This window comes from Sarcophilus harrisii, chromosome 2, assembly GCF_902635505.1.
Source record: "Sarcophilus harrisii chromosome 2, mSarHar1.11, whole genome shotgun sequence".
NCBI lineage: Eukaryota > Metazoa > Chordata > Mammalia > Dasyuromorphia > Dasyuridae > Sarcophilus > Sarcophilus harrisii.
Window position 1 is genome coordinate 484867083 of NC_045427.1, and position 21279 is coordinate 484888361.

Sequence of the window (21279 nt, forward strand, 5' to 3'; positions counted from 1 at the left end):
TAGGGTGGAAGAGAGAGTGGGGCTGTTGACTGTGCAACTCTGCCTCACTTAAATCCAATTCATGGATAAGTCAAAACATCACCCCATGATGTCATTAGTCCTTTTTGAAAAAGAAAGGACAAACAGCAACAATAATCAAAACTAATTAAGAATTATTGAATCATGGGATCTTAAAACATAAATTATCATAGCTGGGAAAGAGTTTAGAACATAAAGTGTTAGAGCAAAAAGGAAACTTAGATAACAGAATGTCAAAAATGAAAGGAACCTTAGAACCAAAAATGTCAAAAATGGAAAATCTCTTGGAACATAGATTTTCCCAGTTTATGGGTCTTTAAAGTAGAATGTTAGAGCTGAAAAGAAGCTCAGAAAGCATTTATATCAGGATTTCATATCTGAATTTGTTTTTTAAAAATATTTTTATAACTATTTTGCATTAATTGCTTCTTTTTAAATCTTAGGTATTTTATTTTATGTTTTTAAGAACATTATTCTGAGGTGTTCATAGGCTTCACCAGACTGTCAGAGGGGTTCATGAAACAAAAAACATTAAGAACCTCTGATCAAATCTAAACTTTTTTTCTCCCTTCTTGTGAGAGAAATGATGGTCAGAGAGGGAATTAATTTGTCCATTTTAGCATTTGTCCATGTTAGCAGAGGAACTAAGGGTAGAATTTAGATATCATGGCTTCCATTTTCTAGAGCTTTTTGAGTAAAACTCTAGCATTTCACACATTTAATTGCAGCAGGGTTATATTTGTGTGATTAAAAGGAAAGGAACTAATTTCCCAGTAAGAAAAAGAAGCATCATATTAGTTCTCTATATAAAACAGGTTTGATGCAAACTAGTTTTTTTCTTCTAAAGTTGTATTCAGTTTGTCACTCCTTAGAACTTTCTTTATAAATATCATACAGGAACTCAAGCAAACAGGGTGCTGCTGCTAAAAGGGGCTCAGGATTAGGACTGAGAATTCCGTTCCTTAACTCCTGGAAAGTTTTGATAAGCAAATACAGCCAGAACTCTCTCTCTCCATTGGCTGTTACTTCACCGCCAGATTTTGACACAAATAATCAGATTGAAAAATCAGGGAGGGGAACAGTAGAAAAAAAAAAAAAAAAAAAAAGGAGAAGTATCTGTTTGAGCAGAGAGTAACAAAGTTGACAGAGAGGAAGAATTTACCCAAAGAGAATGCTGTAAAAATCCTTCTGGCAAGAACTGAAGTCATAACTCAAAGAGTTTGAACCTCTACTTCCCAAACAGGTGAATGATTTAAAAGTTGATTTCATAGATTTTTGATTTGCATGTCTTAGACATTTTTTTTTTTTTTAGCAGTAATCATTGTGTGGCTCTTGTTGTAGTCTTTACAAAGAACTCAGGGGAAACAGTATGGCTTTAAAAGATTATGGAAACGAAAGTGTTTAGAAAGGTATTAGCTAGGTCTGAAATGCTACATGTTTTTATGCTGTAGTATAATGGGAAAGACTGGAAATTAGAGCAGGTTTTACAGTGCTGGTGCTGATTCTAATTTGCTGTGTGATCTAGTTAGTGCAAATCACTTAACGTCTCTGGGGCTGAATTTCCTTATCCCTGAAATAAAGGGATACTATTTTACTAACCTCTTAGCTCCCTTTTAGTTCTAAAATTCTAAGTCTATGTCATTTGATATAATAGAAAGAGCACTAACTCTGGGGTCAGAAACTTATTTTCAAATCCCTTTGATCTGCCCATGGGCCACTTAACCTCTCTGGCCTTCAGTTTCTTCATCTGTAAAATGGATATGAATTCAATGATCCCTAAAATGCCTTCTACCTCTAAATCTATGGTCTTCTGATCTGATTCTATAGCTGGATGACCTCTGAAGTCCATTCCATCTCTTGATATATAATATTATGATTTATATATAAGCAAGCTACAAACTCTCTTTATGGATATTATTCATATTCAAATATGTTATATGCATGTACTTACCTCTACAGATAGATGCACTGGCAAACATGCTAACATTCTCCATTAGATTTTTAAAAAACCATTTATTGTTTCTTTTTTTTTTTTTTTTTTTTTTGTAATTGTATCCTCAGCACCTATCCTGCTGCTGGGCATATAACAACAGGTGCTTAATAAATGCTTATGTTTATCTACTAAAGTGTACTAAACTGGAAGTCAGAAGATTAAGATTTTAGTCTCAGCTTTGCTATTATCTTTGGGCAAAACACATCACCTCTCTATGGTTGTTCCCTGAGCTATGACATGAGGGAACTGAAGTAAATGATTTCTAAGGTCTATCCTAGTTTTAACATCCTATGATTCTGTGCTAATCCCACAAATGTTCACAGCATTCCTACAGTGTGTAAACTCACACACCTTTGTGTTCTTCCATGTACTAATAGATACACTTTTAAAAGTCTTACAGAGGAACTTGTTTCTGGCAAAACTTGTAAAAATTGCTAAGATCCAACACCTGATTTCCTGACTCTGGTGAGCAAAGGAAATACTTTCTTAAAGTGTTGCATAGATATGGAGGTGCTGTGACCATATCTGCTTTCCCTGTGATTTTTACAATTTTTCAACCTTCCTTTCAGAAAAAAAAAAGTGTGCAGTCTTTAGAAATGAAAGGGTAGAGATCACATTAGGTCCACTTCTAGGCTTATGATAATATAATGATAACTAAAAATAATTCACTGGGTTGGAACTGACCACCACCTCTCTTACCTATAAAAGAACAGGTATATCAAGGAGGTTTCAAAAGATTTCAGTGCTGGTCCTTCTAATGAAATTTAAATAACTTCTGAGGTTTTGTAGACAGTTTAAAATTTGATGGATGAATTTAAAAAAAAAAACTACTTCTTAAAAAAAAATGTGCTGTATTTCCTAGAGATGCAAGTTGAAGACAAATCTGTTTGTGATAAGGGTATCATAAAATTCTGGGGACCAACCTTCCCTAACTTTTCCTGGGAAAGTATGCTCCAATCTAACTTGTGGGAAGTTTGTTGTATGAGGCATAGTATATAAACCACTTTGTGTTAACTTTTAACTGGAACAAAAGAAAGATTTGCCTCAGTTTAGCCTAGATCAAGGATTCTCAACCTTTTTTGTGTGTGTGTCACAGAACCTTTTTGGTAATCTGGCAAAATTTATGGACTGCTTTTAGAATAATTACAGAAGAAACCAATGATATTGAAATACAGTTTTCAAAATATTTTTCCCATTCAAATTCACAAACCATAGAAATCTGTTTGTAGGTCTCTTGAATTTCTTAGTATCTTCCTTTCTTTCTCCTTTTTTCTTTCTTTCCTACCTTTCTTTCTCTTCCTTCCATTCTTCCTTTCTCTTTCTTTCTTTCTTCTTTTTTTCTTTCTTTCTTTCTTTTCTTTCATTTCCTTTTTTCTTTCCTTCTTCCTTCCTTTTACTACGGTAATAATATATATTTTTAAAAACTATGGGAATTACTTAGAGATCTAAAGGCTATATTTTTCATTTTGTATGCTTTAAATATGCATTCATTTTGGGAGTTTATGAACAAACTATATACTAGCTCTTCCAAATCTAAAAAAAAAAAAAGGGGGGGGAATAAGCACAATCACTTTCTATAGAACGGCTCTAAAAGTAACATACTATTCTAACTTCTGCAGCTAAAGGTATATCATAAATTCTTTTCAGGAAGCTTACCACTGGAGGGCTTCCATAGTTTTTAAACACAAAGGAAGTCAAAATAGTTCCATGTTACTGACCCTGAGAAAATACTGTGAGAATTACCCAATACTTCCTAAAAGGGAACCCCAAAATACAAGTTTCTTTTTCAGGTGGGTCTGTCATATGAGTCATATGACTCAAAGGTTTTCCAAGTTGGAAAGGACCTCGAGTGATCAGCTAGCCCAATCTTCTCATTTTATAAAGAGGGAAATTGAGGCCCATAGAGAATTGATACCCCTCAAATTCATAGGCTCATAGAATTAGAATGGCTTTTAGAGATTCTCTAATCAAATCTCTTCATTTTACAAATAAGGAAACTGAGGCTGAGAGGGGTTAAATGGCTTACCCAAGGTCACACAAGTGATAGAACTGGTATTTGAATCCTATCCTTCTGAACTCGAATCAACTATCCTTTCTACTACTTTCTCTGCTTCCTCCTCAAGTCTATTACATTAGAGTACTTACACTGATTATGTATGATATGTCACCCATCTCAGTTCTGTTGCCTAAATTGAACATGCTCTTGTATAACAAATCACATTGTTTTTGTATACCTTTGTCCACACCGAAAATGGTACCATAATGCATCCAAGATCAGCTGAAACTCTGTATTGAAACAAAATGCTACATAGTTTAATTGAGGAGAAGGGACTGATTTCTCAGGAATAGAGGTTTTCTGAAGAGAAGTTAACAGTGGTTGACTTTCCCCACACCTGATAAGATCAAGACACTTGCTTTATGAAGAAATAGATGCCTTCTTTCACAATCTGTGCCTTCAGCTCTTTGCCAGGATAGATCCATGTGAATCAGAACTGTTTTACTGGCTATATAGTTGTTAATTAACTGCATTATGGATGATTAGTTCCTGTTTTCTTGCGTGGGGAGTGAGGTGGAGGGGAAGGTTATAGGGCAAAGGGAAGTTCCTTTAAAGCATTTCTCATTTCATTTGTACTTATGGTTTAGTCTCACTTGGGGTCCCAAGTATTATTAATTCTAGTTTTGCAATTCGTATAAAGACAATTACATGGGAAAGAAAAGAGCAGGAAATTTTTGTTTCTTTTTTTGTTTTGACTTCATCGACATTTCCCAATATACTTTCCCCCTTCTCCATTAAACCTTCTCTGGTAGTACATAAAAACAGCTAAACTATTATAACTAACACAATTGTTGCATTTCCTGACTCCAACAATCACATTCTCTCACCTCTTTCCTAGAGAGAAACTGAAGTGGATTTTTAACTTGTTCTCAGAATTTGAGATTGATCATTACCATTAATCCATGTTTTGCCGTCTTATACTGCTGCTTTCATCTATGTGATTGATGATACAAGGGACCACGTTGTTGTGAGCATAGGTGGTTCTCCTAGGTCTACTTACATTTCTCTGCATCAATTCCTATAAATATCCCCTTGTTTTTCTGGATTCATCATACTTGTCATTTTTAATGCACAAATATTTCATTTTATTCATATACCATAATTTTTCCAGCCATTCCCTGAGCAATAGGCTCTTAATTTATTTTCAGAGTTTTTTTCTCTACCATAAAAAAATACTGCCATGAAAATTTTGCATTTATATGGCCTTTCTGTCTGGATTAGCTATTAGAAGAACTGGTTCCATTTCTATGTTATGACTTTGGGCAAATCACTCCATCTTTCTGGACCTCAGTTTATTCCTTTATAGAATTAGTAGGTTGAACTAGATGAGATCTAAAGTTACTTTTAGCTCTGAAATTCAATAAAGGAGAATAGGCCATCTACAATCTAATCTCTCTGTCTCTCTGTCTCTGTCTCTGTCTCTCTGTCTCTCTGTCTCTCTGTGTCTCTCTCTCTGTGTGTCTGTGTCTGTCTGTCTGTCTGTCTCTCTCTCTCTCTCCCTCTCTCTGTCTCTCTCTCTCTCTCTCCCATATATAAAAGAGAGCAGACAATCTCAGGAGGATTTGATTTGGACATTGAAGGTTTACTACAAGTAAATGCCAATCTGCCAGCGGAAGGTGTCCTATGTGATCCAAAACATGAAAAATCACCAGTATTCCCTTGTCCTCTGGTTTCAGTGAGGTTCCTCATTATTTCCTGCCCTAAGTGGTATTTCTTTGTGGCTTTGGAAGGGGTAGCTATGTTGAGTCCCAGATGTAATATGCCTCCCGAAGGTAAAACATTATGGGCATTCTCTGGTGTTTTCATAGATGAAATAGAAGTATAGTAAATTGTCCTATCAATCCTCCCGAATCAATTCTAACTCTCCCACTTAGGAAAACCCTTCCCATTTTACACACACACACATATACCCCACACACCCCACACACATCCCTCCCTCCCCACACATATCATTGCCCACTTTCAGCTATTCGTATCTGAACCAGAGATACATCTCTACCAAAAGGAAATAAATTATCCAGCTTCACAATTAAACTCTGGTTTTCTTTGGAGTCAATCTCTTTTTAGATCTTGTTCTTTCATTGCCTACATATCCTTGGAGAAGCATCTATACAGCTCTGCAGTGAGAGGCTTCTCAGCCTGGATTACTTTGATTTTTTTCATGAAGCTCTAAAAAACAAGAGTAATTATTTTCCAATACCTAATTGGCAAAGCTTCAATGGCTCCGATTAAAAGCATTTAGAACAATAAGAATAACTTTCCCTGAAGTCAGACAGGGGGAGATCCAAAATTGCTTCACCTACAGTGGTAGCAGCTTCAGGTATGCCACCCAAGTGTGCCGGAACAAATGCAAATTTTCATGCAAATCCGTCCTCCACACCCCACACATTTCTCTCCTTGAGCCCACCAGAACCTGACTACTCTTAGTAGTCAGGGATTTAGTCTCATGTTTGGCTAGACCAAACTAACTTAGCGAAGGACAAAGTTGGAGGAAGAGGGAAGGAAGAGGGGAGGGGTTGTGGGGAGAGTGTGTGTGTGTTGGGGGGGGGGGAACAAGGGGAGGAAAACTGTGTCCCTAGGAGATAAGGAATTTATTGCAAGGAAAGTATGGGTGATTACAGTGCCAGCCTGTTCTGTTTGCTTGACAGGGGCCGGTAAGGGATAATATCCAAAGCCTTCTCATCGTCTTTCCTTCCCCTTGGAATTTGGATTCTAAGAGCCAAAAGGATTTCTTAAAAGCATTTAATCAATTCCTCTTATTTTACAGAAAAGGAAACTGAGGCCCCAGGGAGTTAACCCAACTTGCCCAAAGTCATATAGCCAGTAAGTGGCACAATTGAGACTTCAATCCGGTCTTCTGATGTTTAGACCAGTGTTCTTTCTACTGTCCTGACCCAGGCATCATGAAAGATATAGGAGGTCTTTGGCTATCATGGGAAGATGATGCTTTGCAGGTTAAAGGGACTCAGGATGGGCCATCTTTTGTCCTTATTAAGATTGGAAATTTGTGCAAAGACTTTTGGTTAAAGAAGATATAAAATATTTTCCCATCTTTCTTTCCCGGGTTCTTGCTTAAGGAAAATACTCTTACTGGGTTTGGGAGGTAAGGAATACGACATTGAGAAAATAGGCAAATTCTGGGTACAGTTGTCTTCTGTGTTGCCTCATTTTCCCTTCCTGATTCAGGGAGCTCTTTCTTCCTACCTCCTACAACTGCCCCAAAGACCAAAGCTTGATATTGTATGCTCCTGGTAATCTCCCTCGCACCTACACTCCTTCTTTGGGCCAGATATTTTATCAGTGGATAACACCCATCCCATCCCTAAAAGTGTTGTTCAGAGCTTACTTTATGAGGGTACTGCAATCCTTTTTCCCGCGCTTTACAGATATCAGACTCAAAGCTCAGTGAGCTATAGAAAAATTTCAGAAATATTTGAAATGGTGTTGTCAGAAAAATTTAATGCAATAAGCACTTATTAAATATCTGTTATGTCATAATGTCAACCTACAGTTATTAAGTGCTTATTTTATGCCAGGCACTGGGCTAAGCATAAGGGATACAAGAAAAAGCTATGTATACAGTACATTAAACAAGCTAGTATGTTACCAAGTATTGAAAGATAATGTTCCAACTAAGGAATAAAATATTAGATTTGTTGTTAAGAGGGAAGACCATTAAACTGGGTATTCCTTAGATTATAGAGGTTGTCTTTTATATTTTCTTTGTAATATCAAGTTGGGCAAGTTGCCTGACCCAGAGAAGGCACTTAATAAATGGTTACTGACTGACTAAGAACCTTGTTGTTAATCATGTGGTCCTAGGTAAATCATTCAATCCTTTTATTCTCAATTTTCTCATTTTTAAAATGGGGTAGAAAGAAAGTGAGGAAACAATCAAGAATTGTATCTAGGTTAGTGGGAAGAGCCACAGAAAGTAAACTTTAAAACTATATGTATCCCCTTGTTGAACTATTCAGTGATAAAAAAACAATCAAAAAACATTTATTAAGCAAAGAAAAAAACAAAAATCATCTCTGTCCTTAAGGAGCTTATATTTTCATGGAGAAGACAACATGTACATTAAAATAGGTACCTTCAAGAGGAAAGTAGAGTAGATGGGGAGTCTCCTTAGAGGAGAAAAGACTAACTGCTACTTGGGGGTAAAGGAGTATGGGGAAATGAGGGGCTCAGCTTAATTAATACTATTATGCCAGGTCTTTACAAATATTATCTCACTTTGTTGTTATTCAGACATTTCAGTCATATCCACTCTTTGTGACCCCATCTGTGGTTTTCATCTCTAACTCAAATTGGGTTAAGTGATTTGCCCAGGATCACACAGATTGCATTGGAACTCAGGTCAATCTTGACTCAAGAATTAGGAATGCAGTCACTTGAGCATCCAGCTGCAGGGGAGTATCGGGGATGAAAATGGATATTGCATGTATAGTTTGTCTTTAATCCTAGAGGAAGACTACAGTACAATTTACATGGTGTTTTCGAGGTACTTTCTTTGCATACAGTAGGCACTTAATAAGTGAGTGTTCAATTGATAGAATGAAATCAGTTATAATTGGGTTTTTGTAGTAGCAGGCTTACACACCCACTTGCCCTGTTTCTGGAGTGTCCAAAGACAAAAGATTAGTTTTGTTCAAATCTTCTGTTTAAGGGAATTAAAAGGTGTTAATGGGATGTGAAATTGGGTGGTGGCCTAGTAGCAGAAAAGAAACAATGGCAACCCAGCCCACAAAGGGAGGAGGTATAAGGATTAGCCTCCAATATTAAAGGAAGTCCCTCCGCAAGAAGTGAACGAAGATCCAGAAGAACTTTGGAGAAGCCACAAGACAAGAGAAGAGGAAGCTAGAAGCTGGGGAGAGGAGAGGTAGGGCAGACAAAAGGCTGGGGTTAAAGGAACCGGGGAGGGGTCAGGAAGTTGAAGCATCCAGAATAATTTCTAAAGGGAATAGCTGGAAGCCAGGTCCCAGAGTGAAAACTAATCTCTAGTTGTTCTGGCTATTATCCTCTAAGGACTCCCAGTCAAGAGAAGGTTGAGTTGGGATGGAAGGAAGGAGAGAAATAAGACTGGAAGCTTCTTTTTCCCTCTGAAAACTGGGAATCCTTGTCTCTTCCCCACTCCTTTGTCCTTTTGGAAAAAGTTAAGGTTCACATAAGAGGAAAATACTAGCTCTGATTTCATTGTAGACTTCTGAGGTCTCATGCAATAACTATTCAATTTTGAAGAGCAGTGTGGTATAATGGGAAGGTTTGAATTTCTCATCTCTTAACATTTTTAAAGATAGAGATAACATGATTTTCCCTAATTCACAGGTTTTTATGAGGAGAGTTTACAAAGTATTGGACGAATGCAAGTCCACCAAGAGGAGGTGGTGGAAAAGGAAAAAAAAAAAAAAATCTTTTTTTTTTTTTTTTGCTAATTTTGGAAGGAGCCCTGGATGACAATGTGGGTCCCAGCCATGACCACCACTTTATTACCTTTGCTTGGGCAAGTCACACAAATCTACTCTCATGGTTTCCTCTATTGTAAAATTAAGATGACAAAATTTGCCTGACATTTTCCAGGACTATTGTGACAACTGTGCTTAAAAAACAAAACAAAAAAAAAAAAACATTTAAAAACAAAAATGTTATTGTTTTTATTTTTATTTCAGCTCCAGAAAGGTATTAAACATGCCTCGTTCCTTCCTGGTCAAGAGTAAAAAGGCCCACACTTACCATAAGCCTCGAACTCAGCATGATGATCTATTTTGGGTTTACACACCCCCCTCAGGTGAGCCAAAGACTTCTTTTGGGCCCTCTTGGGTATACACTAGAGTTCATTGCTAAAATCAAAATCACTCTGATTCTCATTGATTGGCTACCTATAAATCCCAGTCTTAGTCCCAGTAGATCATTGTTTGGGTCCTGATTGACTCAGATTGAATGTAAATAACAGTCCTTTCTGCTTTGGGCAGAAACCCTAAGGGTCTTCCCCTCCCAGATTTATTTAGATTTCTTTTTTTTTTTTTTTGGACTAGTAGAAAGAGGAGATTTTTTTTCTTCTATAGTTACCTAGCCTTAATCACTAAATGGGTGCGGCCTCAGTCAAACTTAGTTTAAAAAGGCCGAGGTCTCCCATTGTATCCACAGCCACATTCAGTAATCCTGATCTATCTTTGGCCACTGGACTCAGATAGCTCTGGAGGGCAAAGTGAGGCATGTGACTATACAAGGTTACTGCCCTTCCTCACTTAAATCCAAATTACAATTTACATTACACCTTCCTGATGTCATGGACCTCTTGAGAAAGGACAAAACAACAAAAAGAATTTCAAAGGAGGAAGAGCAATAGGTTCACACATCAAGATTTTCCTTCCTTTCTTGATCCCTAAGCTTTATATTCATCAGTCTTTCAAAATCTTTTCTAATACCTTGGAATAATGGAATCCTTGAGATTTCATTTGCTCTGGAAAGCTTTCTAGAATTTCAGGGATGTGGTATGGTGGAAAGCACATGCTAAAGATGGAGTCAGGGGTTCATATACATAGTTCTACTACTTATTACCTATATGCATTTTTAATCTCACTAGATCTCTATTTCCCTAGCTGTAAAAGGAGTTGAACTAGATGAATATATGATCCAGATATATGACCCTGAATTGAAGGGATGCCTATCAGGAAATAACTGAACAATTTATGGATAGATGGATATGATGGAATACTAGGGTACTATGAGGATGGTTTTTGAGAAATCTGGAAAGATTTATGTGAACTGAAACAGAATTAAATGAGCAGAACCAGAACAATTTGTACAGTGACAATACTGAAAAGACAAACAAAACTCCATAAAACTTGCCACCCACCTCCTGTTAAAGAAGTAAAAGACTCAAGAAAATGAAACTTTTCTTTGACTCAGTTAATTTGGGAATTTTTTTTTACTTGAATAAATATGCTAACAGGGGTTTTGTTTTTCCTCTTTGAAAGGTTAGAGGGGGACGGGGAAGGAGGGAAGTTTTTGCTATTTGAAAAAAATAATTAATTTAAAATTTTGTGATTCTAGTCGCAATGTAAGTTCCTTGGGAAGCAGTGAGAGCTTCGGCTGATTTTTTGGTGGAAGTCTCTGATGTCTCCCCTCCCTTTTTTTGATGCTTTGGTTCCAAGCAGAGAGCCTTTAGAGGACTTTTGTTCAGGAAAAAAGGAGAAGTGAAGGAAAATCTCCTATCTTTGCTTCCTGCGACATATATGAAATCAATTGTAATGTGACCTATTGTTTATAAAGTAAAATTCAGTCCCTTATACCCTCTGTAATCTGGTGCTAGCTTGCCTTTTCAGCCTTATCTTGTACTCATAAGAAGTTTGGTACCTTGAAAAAAAAATGTACAGATATGGAGGTAAAACATCTGGATTTGAATTCCAAGTCTGCAATTTATCTGTGTGACAGGGGCAGCCCATTTGAATCTCTCTAAGACTCAGTTTCCTTATCTGTAAATTGAAGAGGTTGGTCTAGATCAGAAGTGTGAAAGTAAATTACTGGGCTGCATGGTTCAGTACCAAGTTAAACTGTAATTGGAAAATGTTTAACAAAATGAGTAAAAATACAATAGAGTATAGATAATGGAATCTATGGGTAGCTGGTTGGTATCCTTATCTACACTTTAATGTCCCCATTTCTTTTTGAGTTTGACACTGATCTAGATGACTTTTAAATTCTGATCTAGCTCTAAATTTCTTGATCCTACTCCAGTCAAAATAGATTGTTCCCTTCCCCAACCTGAATAAACCCAGTGCTCTCTTTACATTTCCACCTAGGCTCATGACATCATTCCCTGTGGCCATATGCTTTTCCTCCCCATCCTTCCCTATTCAATTTATATTGAATTTTGACTTTAAAACCCAAGTCAAAAGCATATCATCTTTGTGACTTTGAACTTCACATAAATCCTAGGAACTCCTATAACACTTTGCCTTGTAAAGCTCTATATGTTCCTCCGATCCCCCAAGCTAATACTATGAGTACTGTAATACTGGGACTTCATCTTATCTCAGTTTTATTAGTCCCTTAGCACCTAATACTATGTTGTATAAACAATAGGTGTTTGTGAATGAATCAATTTGTTGCTTATCAAACAATTCTTAAGTACCTGGGGGAGGTACAACTTTTAAATATGAAATGGTCCCTGCTTTCTGGGAGCTTATACTCTTGTGAGGAGATATGACATTCACTGGTTAACATACAACAATACATAAAATAAAATGATAAGTGCATTAGGGAGTCACAAAACAAAATGTCTCTATAAGGTTGGGGGAATGAGGCTGCTGGTGGTAAATATTCCCAACTAAAAAGACTAGGGAAGACTTCCTGGAAGAGAAGTTGGAATTTCAGTCCCATTTTCCCCTGTTCCCCCCATTCCCTTTCCTTCTGGTTAGAGGACAATGGATTGCTATTACCCAGGGTTTTTCCCTTAAAATGGAATTTCCTTGAGTACCTTCCTCCATTCAGGTTGAATGTCAATAACAATCATTTCTGCTTTGGCCAAAAATCTGAGGGTCTTCCCCTTCCATATTAATTCACCCTTTCATTTATTTATTTAGATTTTCCTTTTAAGTGAAAGGGGAGATTCTTTGTCTATTTTGCTACCTATCCTTAATAACTGATTGAGCACTGTCTCAGTCAAACTGAAACCTGTTGAAGACCTTAGCTTTCCAGTCATCTTGATCTATATCTGGCAACTGGCCCCACATGGCTCTGGGGAGGAAGATAAGGTAGGTGACCTTGCACAGCCTCCCTCATTTAAATCCAATTCATTTACAAGTTACAGCATCACCTCCCTGATGTCATGGTCCTCTTCAAGAATGAAGGAAAAACAGCAACAACCTCTTCCCCCTTTCCCCCCATAATGTGATTATCTCCAAAGGATGGTAACTTTCCAAGTGTTTTTTCCTTGCAGTTACCACTGACCAGGTCCTAGGGGACGCCACAAACTTTAGTAGCCCAAGCCAGTGTCCAGAATGGAATGACTTCCAAAAAGATCTTAATATGGAACAGTGTCAGACCAGAACAACTTCAGTTCCAGGTACTTTTTTTTTTTTTTTTTTTTTTTTTTGGCTTTCTTCCCAATCCCAAGGTTAATTTACCATATCAACACCCTGGGGCCAGGGGGAGTGGGAAGAAGAGATGGGTGTCAGGCAAAGTTGTACTACTTCCAAAAAGCATGAATAACTAACCTAAAAGTGATTTTTCCAAAGAGTATCCAGGACCTAGAGGGTTGTAGTCTTAATTTCTTGAAGCCTGGGGCAACAGGGAAGAGAGTTAAAGAGGATAGAACTGGCCCAGTCCAAGACAAAGCAGAGGTGGAGATATGCCTGAGTTAAATGGGCTAGAAGAATAAAGGAGGAGGTATGATAGAAAATCAATTCTTTCAACTCAGTTTTAAATCCAGCCTTCTGGAGGAGGCCTTTGCTGGTCTCTCCAACTGTTGGTGCCCTCCCTTTTGATATTACCTTGCATTTAGTCTATATATTTTTTATATTTAAATGCTGACTCCTCCCAAAAATGTGAGTTCCTCGAGAGCAGGAACCATCATTGCTTTTCTTTGTGGTCCTAGAACTTGGCACATTACCTGGAACATAGTAAGATTAAAATCAGAATAAGCTAGAGACTGGACCTACAATTTCACTTCCCTCTGCCAGTATATGTAGTCACCTCTTTGAAACTTATAGAGGTGCTTGGGGGCGGGGAGTGAAAAGTTAAGGGACTTGTGACTCTGGATTTGCCCAGAGTTACCCAGTCAGTATATATCAGATGTAAATCTTGAACCCAGGTTTTTTTAGATTCCAAGACTAACTGTTTAGCAACTACCCGTGTTTCCTCATATTAAGCAACTAGTCATAGTTTGCTTTTATTAAATGCTTGGGATTTATTATTATTAAATGCTTGCTGAACAAGATGCATCCCAGTGTCCCTTACCACTCAAGATAGGGCATTGGGTACTTGGCAGAAGTAGGCTTTAGTTAGGACTGAGGGTAGGTGGGATATTACTATGTTGTTTTTTTTAGATTCAGTACCCTGCCTATTTAAGTAGGAGAACTGTGTGGTAGTGAGTGTTTGATGCATGTCCCTCCCCTCTTCACACCTCCAGAGACTTCCATCTTGACTCACCAGCCTCAGGACCATTGCTTATCCCCTGCTTCACCTCACTACTACAAACCCAGCTTCTCTTGGGATTCCTTCTCTTCCCCTTATGGCTATGGACAGATTACATCCACCATGCAGTCTGCCTTCTTGGAGAATTCAGTAAGCTTGTATGGCAACTCACTGATCCCCAATTCTGACCCTCCCTTGGACTACAGTCTACATTACTCCCCTGGCATGGATGCCTATCACTGTGTCAAGTGCAATAAGGTAAGTCATCAGAGGAAACAAGAGATGCACTTTGGATGTCAAGTCAGAATAGGTTACCTGGTCTTTCTGACTCTTATCATGCTTATCTTCATTCTTATTATCATATCCCATTCTATCATAGGATGTCCCTGAATTATCTTGTCTTGATTTTGAATTGGAAGACTGTGGAGCTAGGGTAGGAATCAAATAACTATGGAATTTTAAAGGACCTATGAACATAAAATCTAGACTATCAGAATGGGGAAGGGGGAAAATCTTAGAATGTAGAACATAGTATATCAAAACTGGGAGAGGCTTAATTTAAAATAGGTAATATTAGAGATGGAAGGGACTTAATTTGTAAGGTAGGAACTCTTAACCTTTTTAGTAACTCTTGGAAGTCTGGTGAAGCCTATGGACAGACCCTTGATCAGAATACTGTTTTAAAACACAAAGGAATACAAAGGGAACCAATAATATTGAAAGTTATCAGAATACATATTTTTAAAAGTTCAGGAATTCTGGTTAAGAATTCTTACCTTAGGTGGTTAATTCCTTCATTTCATAGATGAGGAAACAAAAGTACAGAGGACACTTGCCTGACAACATCACACCAAGAATTTGTGTTAAAGATTCAAACCCAAGTTTCCTAACCATTAGTTTAGTAAGGAAGAAAGACGAAATCAAGGAAGAAAAGAGGGAGGGAAAGAATGAAGGAAGGAGAAAAGAAGGAATTTTTGTGAATATCATTTATTTATAGATCACATCTATATTTCCCTCTTCCTGCCCCCTCCCAGAAAGTGAGAATAAAGGAGAGAAAAAGAAACTGTGTGATAAAAATTAACCAACATATAAAAAAAGGCTGAGTTTATCATTGCTCTACAATCATAGCCCCTAATCTCTATAGAGAAAAGAGTGGGGCAGAGTGTTTTCATATCTTTTGGTTATTTTCATTTCAAAGTATTTATTTTCTATTGTTTATTATTTGTCCATTTTCATTCATTATGCATATTACTTTTCTAATTCTGCTTATTTCACAATAATGATAGCTATCATTTATATAGTTCTTGCTATGTTACAAGCACTGTGATAAACATTTTATAATTATTATCTCATTTGATCCTCACAATAACTCTAGGAAGTAGGGCTATTATGGTCCCTACTTTACAGATAAGAAAATGAGCCAAACAGATTAAGGGACTTGCGCAGGATCATGTATACTAGAAAGTATCTGCAGCTACATTTGAACTACCCATCTTCCTAACTCTAGGCTCCACTTTCTACCTTCTGAGGCATCTAGCTGCCCTGAAGACTTTGTTGAATTCTTGTTGGGCTTCTTTATATTCAGTCTGGGGCTCTTCCCACTGCTTTCATGGAGAAGTAGAATAGAATAATCCTGGCTGCCCAAGGTTTTAACTGTTTTTTACTCATGAAATCCACCAGACCAGTAGTCAGTGCATCCATGGAAGGATCAGCACTCAGAGGAAGCATCTTAGCCCTCACCACTATCTTTTCTTTCTCCCATTCCTACCTCCCTGCAGGTATTTTCTACCCCCCATGGGCTGGAGGTTCATGTCCGGAGGGCCCACAGTGGAACTCGACCCTTTGCTTGTGAAGTTTGTGGCAAAACATTTGGCCACTCAGTAAGCCTTGAGCAGCATGCTCACATACACTCCCAGGTAGGTAGTCTGGAATGGGTAGAAGGAGCAGGAAGAAAGTTTTTCCCCTTGGGAGAAGTAAGAAGAGCGGAGAAAAGACAGATAGGGAGTCCTCTTTTGTACCCACAACTCAACCATCTTCCTTTCTCTATCTGCCTCAGTTTGTTACCTTTCTACCAACAACACATCTCCCTCGTTCTTCCCCCAGTCCTCAGACAGAAAGCAGAACACACTACACGTGGCAAAACTCCAGATAGGAAAGCACTGGCCAAAACCCTCGAAATCAGTAAAAATAAGTAGGGCATCCATATAGTGACTACTGTTACAACATTTGCTTATAACGTAGAGACACCTTTCTCCCTTCTATCCCATGAAGACATAAATGGGGCCCCCAATTTCCTACGTCCCCAGTGTTCTGAAAGTCATCCCAACTGAGTCTCCTGTTCCTCAGGGGCTCCCCGCTGGGTCCAGTCCTGCTCCAACGTTCACAATAAACGGCCCTGAGCTCCCGCCTGCACATGACCCACCGGGGCCCCGTTTCCTCCGGCAGGAGAGGAGCTTTGAATGTAAGATGTGTGGCAAAGCTTTCAAGCGCTCCTCCACCCTGTCCACCCACCTCCTCATCCATTCGGACACACGGCCTTACCCCTGCCAGTACTGTGGCAAGCGCTTCCACCAGAAGTCGGACATGAAGAAGCATACCTATATCCACACTGGTAAGCTGAGTACGCCCACACAAACACCAGAGCCCAGATTGGCCGCTGCATTCGCCTCATCCCAGACTATATTCTTCTTCCCTCAAGAATGTTTCTGGGCCTGATTTTGTCAAGCATGGGAGGGTGGAGGGTGTACAACCTTTGGTTAAAATTGGCCTGTGCCAATTTTTTTCGGTTTTATTGTTATTGTTCTTGAGAAGGACCCTGACATCAGGGAGGTGATGCCATGACATGCACGTGAACTGGATTTCATTGAGGGAGGGCTGGGCAAGGTCACTTGTGACATCAATACCCTTCCTCCCACCCCAAACTCTAGAAGAGAAGCCAAGTCCTAAGAATGGGGTAGGAGGGCTAAAGATCAAGGAGAATCCTGGCATCTAGAAAAACCTAAAAGCAGCAATGCCTAGGCTCTAATTTCTTAAAACTACCCCTTCAACTTTTTCTTGCAGGAGAGAAACCCCACAAGTGTCAGGTGTGTGGGAAGGCTTTCAGCCAGAGCTCCAACCTGATCACCCACAGTCGCAAACACACGGGCTTCAAACCTTTCAGCTGTGAGCTCTGTGCCAAAGGTTTCCAGCGCAAGGTAGATCTCCGCCGCCACCGGGAGAGCCAGCACAGCCTTAAATGAATGATGCTTCCTCACTGGAAACCCCAGCTGGCCAGGACCTTCCCTGCTGAACCTTAGAGAGGTTGGATGCCTCCGCATTTTGGGTTCTTCCAGTATTGAGGACAGTTCACAAGAAAAAAGCACACACAAAACAGAAGCCAGGTCACTTGGGCTCAAATGTTAGTTCTACCATTCACTCTCGGTGAATCTTGGACCAATCATTTAATATCTTTGAATGTCAGTTTCCTAAATTTAAATGAAGGGATTGGGTTAGGGAGTCACAAAAATGATATGTTGGACATGATTTGCTAGAGCAATTTCCATAACCAGAACTTGAACTGGATCTGATTCACTTCAGAGAGATAGAAGTGAAAGGAGCCAGAGATTAAAAGAGGCAGAGGGAAAAGCCCCCACCATCTTTTCTCTAGCTACAAATTCATTCATTCATTGATTTAATTAACTTTTGAGTGTACTCTCTGTGTAAGGCTCTGTGATGGGTTTGGTCTTGATATTTAAATTCTTTTTTTCCTAAGAGATAATTGGTGTGACTCCTTGACTTTAGTAGGAAACAAAAGAGACCAGTCCCAGCTGGCACAATTCTCCATTAGAATCCTAGCCCTTCTGTTTAGGAGACAGAACCATGTATTTACAGCAGAGACTTCTGTATTCTATACTCCATCCTTTTGGACGTTGTAAAATAAAACACAAACTTAAAAAAAGTATGTGATCTCTAAAGTCATTGTGTTTCCTTTAGCTAAGGATCTAATATGAGACATATTCTGGGACCCTCATTCTTAAGAATTGATGGCTTATCTCCCTGGATTTCTTCCATACTTTTCCTACACCTTACCACCCATTCTCATCTTTGCTCCTCTCCCACCATTATCCTGAAGAACTGTTATTTCTCAGGGAATGCATTCTAAAATCTCACTCTTTCAAGATCTAAATATCACTCTTCACTCCACTCCTCACCCTTGGTCTTCAACTGGCAGTTAGGGGCATTAAACAAAGGAAGGCCAAACATACCTGGGTGCCTTCCTCAGCCATAAATACAAATCTGGAGCCAAGCAGACAATGGGGCTCTGAAGGATATTTCCATTCTTAATCTATGATTTGCATGAGATGGCATTCCTGAATCTTCTGCCCTTACAGTTCTAAACTCTGTGTGCTTTTAAACCCAAATATTCTAAGTTGGAAACTGTTGGTAGACTATGTTTTCTCAGACTACAAGTCTGATTAATAAAGATGATTATCTTTAATAATAATAATAAAGATGATTAATAAAGACAGGGAGAAATGAAATTTCTAGCATTAATTTTCTAAGATTGTCATTGATAAGGCATTCCATCCAAGGGTCCTGAAAGCTTTTTCCTTGAGGTCTAGGCTAAGATATCCCTTCAGTACAGATATCTCCTTCAATCTCATAGTTTCATGAGCTTGGATTCTGAGAACCTCAGGTCTGATTCAGGTTTCTGAGCCTTGGGAAAGGACTGTATTCCATAGTCTTCTAGATTTACCTAATTCCTGTTAAGCCAGTAATACCAAAAGATCTCTTTCGAGGAAAATTCTTCTCTCTTCAGGGCCCTGTTTTGCTCTTAAATTTAATCTTGAGGACTTGAAAGTGAGCAAGTTTAAAGGTGAAATTGTGAAGATAGTGGATTCTGGTATGGGGTGATGTGAAAGATGAGTTGGATTTTAACAGACAAAAGATAGAGAATATTCCAGAAGAAAGAAATACCATACTCAAAAGCATGAAGATAGAAAGTTTAGGTCACATTTGGGAACAAAGAGTAAAGCAGTTTGAGTGGAATGTTTCCTATCTTATATGACATGTCTTAGGACTCCCTGGACCTTTATAATCATTAATTAATTAGTTCATATTTTGTTAGTAGAAGGCCAGATGGACATCCTGAGAATTTTCCTTGTCTACTAAGATATCTTTTGGAAACAATGGCCCCATCTTTGTTATTTAACTCTGAAGTAACTGTTGGGGAAAAAAAATTCAGGTCAAATAGAAATGTAAGGATAAACATGTAACATAGGTTATATGTATATGAACATATAAGTCAGTGGGTGAGAGAAATTTTGGAAAAGATGATACTTATACTCATAAAAGAAAAAGGCAGAAGAGAGACCATTTTATGATTTCAATTTGGATTATAGTTCCCATTGGATAAATATCTGTGAACTGATGTTGATTTGCTTTGATTCTTTGGAGGAATCCATCATTTTTCTACCACAAATTCTAAGCTCTGAGCTTTTGAACTCCATTCACAAAACCCCAGGACTCATTAAATCATGGCTATTTGATTTAATGTTGACCAAGAAATCAGTGACTGTATAAAGTACTGGGATGGGTTGGAGTGAATACTTTAAGAAGTAATTTGAGATACAGTGATTTCGTAAGACATGGTCTATGCTTTTATGGAGCTTATGGTCTATTTAGGTCTTGAACAGAGTAGACAAAAAAGGTCTTGGACAGAGCAAACAAATTAATCTTTGCGGATCTGAAGGAACAAATAGTGCACATTTGAAATTATATGATATAATAATAATAACCTCCAAACTTTTTGATTATTCTCTTCTCAGTCTCAGTGCTAAGGGACCATTGAAATCCCTTTATCCCTGACTCTGGGCCTGCTCCTGTGAAGCATGATTTACTTAGGTTTTCCTTGGAGAGTGTAACTTCATATATATCCATGTGGTCTCTCTCTCCCAGCATGCAAATTCTTTCCAGTTTGCCCTACTCTAAGACTAGTCTATCCTCTTCTTTCCCTGCTCCTCCCCTAACCCCCTTGGTGGATGATCAATGGAAGAACTAGATAATCTAAAACCCAATCTCAACTAACCTAAGAGGATGAAGAAAGAGCTCCTTGTCTCTCTTTCTCCAACCTCTCTCCCCCATGCCCCTCCTTAAAAAAAAATTCCTTTGTGGCAGCAGCAACAAAAATTCTGATGTTGGTTCAGTTTTGTTTAACAAATAAGAGACATGCAAAGTAGCTCACTGCTTCCTGAACCAGAGAAGGGAGAGAGAGAGAGAGAGAGAGAGAGAGAGAGAGAGAGAGAGAGAGAGAGAGAAGAGAGAGAAAGACAGAGAGAGATTGTTATATATATCCTAGTGTCACCTCTTGGTGCCCCAGAGACCCCAGCCCTACCCTGAACATAGACAAAGGGTGTTCTGACTTACCATCATCCATGACAAAAAAAAATTACCTACTGTCATGATCTCATTTTACTTTTCAGCTAAGATCCTTTCTCTTTTAAATCTGAGCAGAAGGGAACTTAGCTGGCAGACCCAATCCTAGGGGAAGTTGGAATCGGGGTGAAACCACAAAATGTGTCATGTCTACCACTCTCCTCACCAAAGACTATATTGTATATCCAGGTGAAATTGAATTAAAGTGACTATTTACATTCACTCTGAGTCAATCATGGCCCCCAAAACGATCAAGTTAGGCTTGGCTTTGGTCAGTCAATGAGAATGATTTGGGTTAAAAGCATGGTCCTTAAGAAAGAAATCTAACCCTAAACCCCAAAATATCTTGCAAGGTTCAAGTTTCTGCCTTCATTTTAGTCACTGATTGGGCATTGCCTCAATCAAACTGAGACCTCTTAAAAGCTCTAGCTTTTTCTCCCACTGAATCCAAGGCCCTCTCCAGTTGTCCTATCTCTATCTGACAACTGGACCCAGATAGTTCTGTAGGGGAAAGTGAGGCTCACTTGCATGTGAAATCATGGTCTTCTTCAAGAACAAAGGACACACAACAAGTCAAAGTTTCTATCAAGGGAAGCCCCGAGGGAGGAAAGAAGAGCTGACAGAATAAGACTGATACAGATCCAAGAATTTATGTAAA

The 21279-nt window shown here is 38.5% G+C and overlaps 1 protein-coding gene across 2 annotated transcripts; it reads left to right on the forward strand.

Annotated features, from left to right (window-relative positions):
• The first annotated feature begins 1120 nt into the window (after positions 1-1120).
• On the forward strand, positions 1121-18143 carry GFI1B (growth factor independent 1B transcriptional repressor). 2 transcript variants are annotated; one of them, XM_012553979.3, is made up of 7 exons: positions 1121-1261; positions 9737-9855; positions 13012-13137; positions 14203-14465; positions 15986-16123; positions 16554-16818; positions 17268-18143. In XM_012553979.3, exons 2-7 carry the CDS (start codon positions 9756-9758, stop codon positions 17444-17446), a joined length of 1071 nt encoding a protein of 356 aa, XP_012409433.1. In that variant the 5' UTR covers positions 1121-1261; positions 9737-9755; the 3' UTR covers positions 17447-18143. The 2 variants fall into 2 exon arrangements, with proteins under 2 accessions (XP_012409433.1, XP_023350086.1); XM_023494318.2 differs by having other exon boundaries at positions 16653-16818.
• Positions 18144-21279: the final 3136 nt, after the last annotated feature.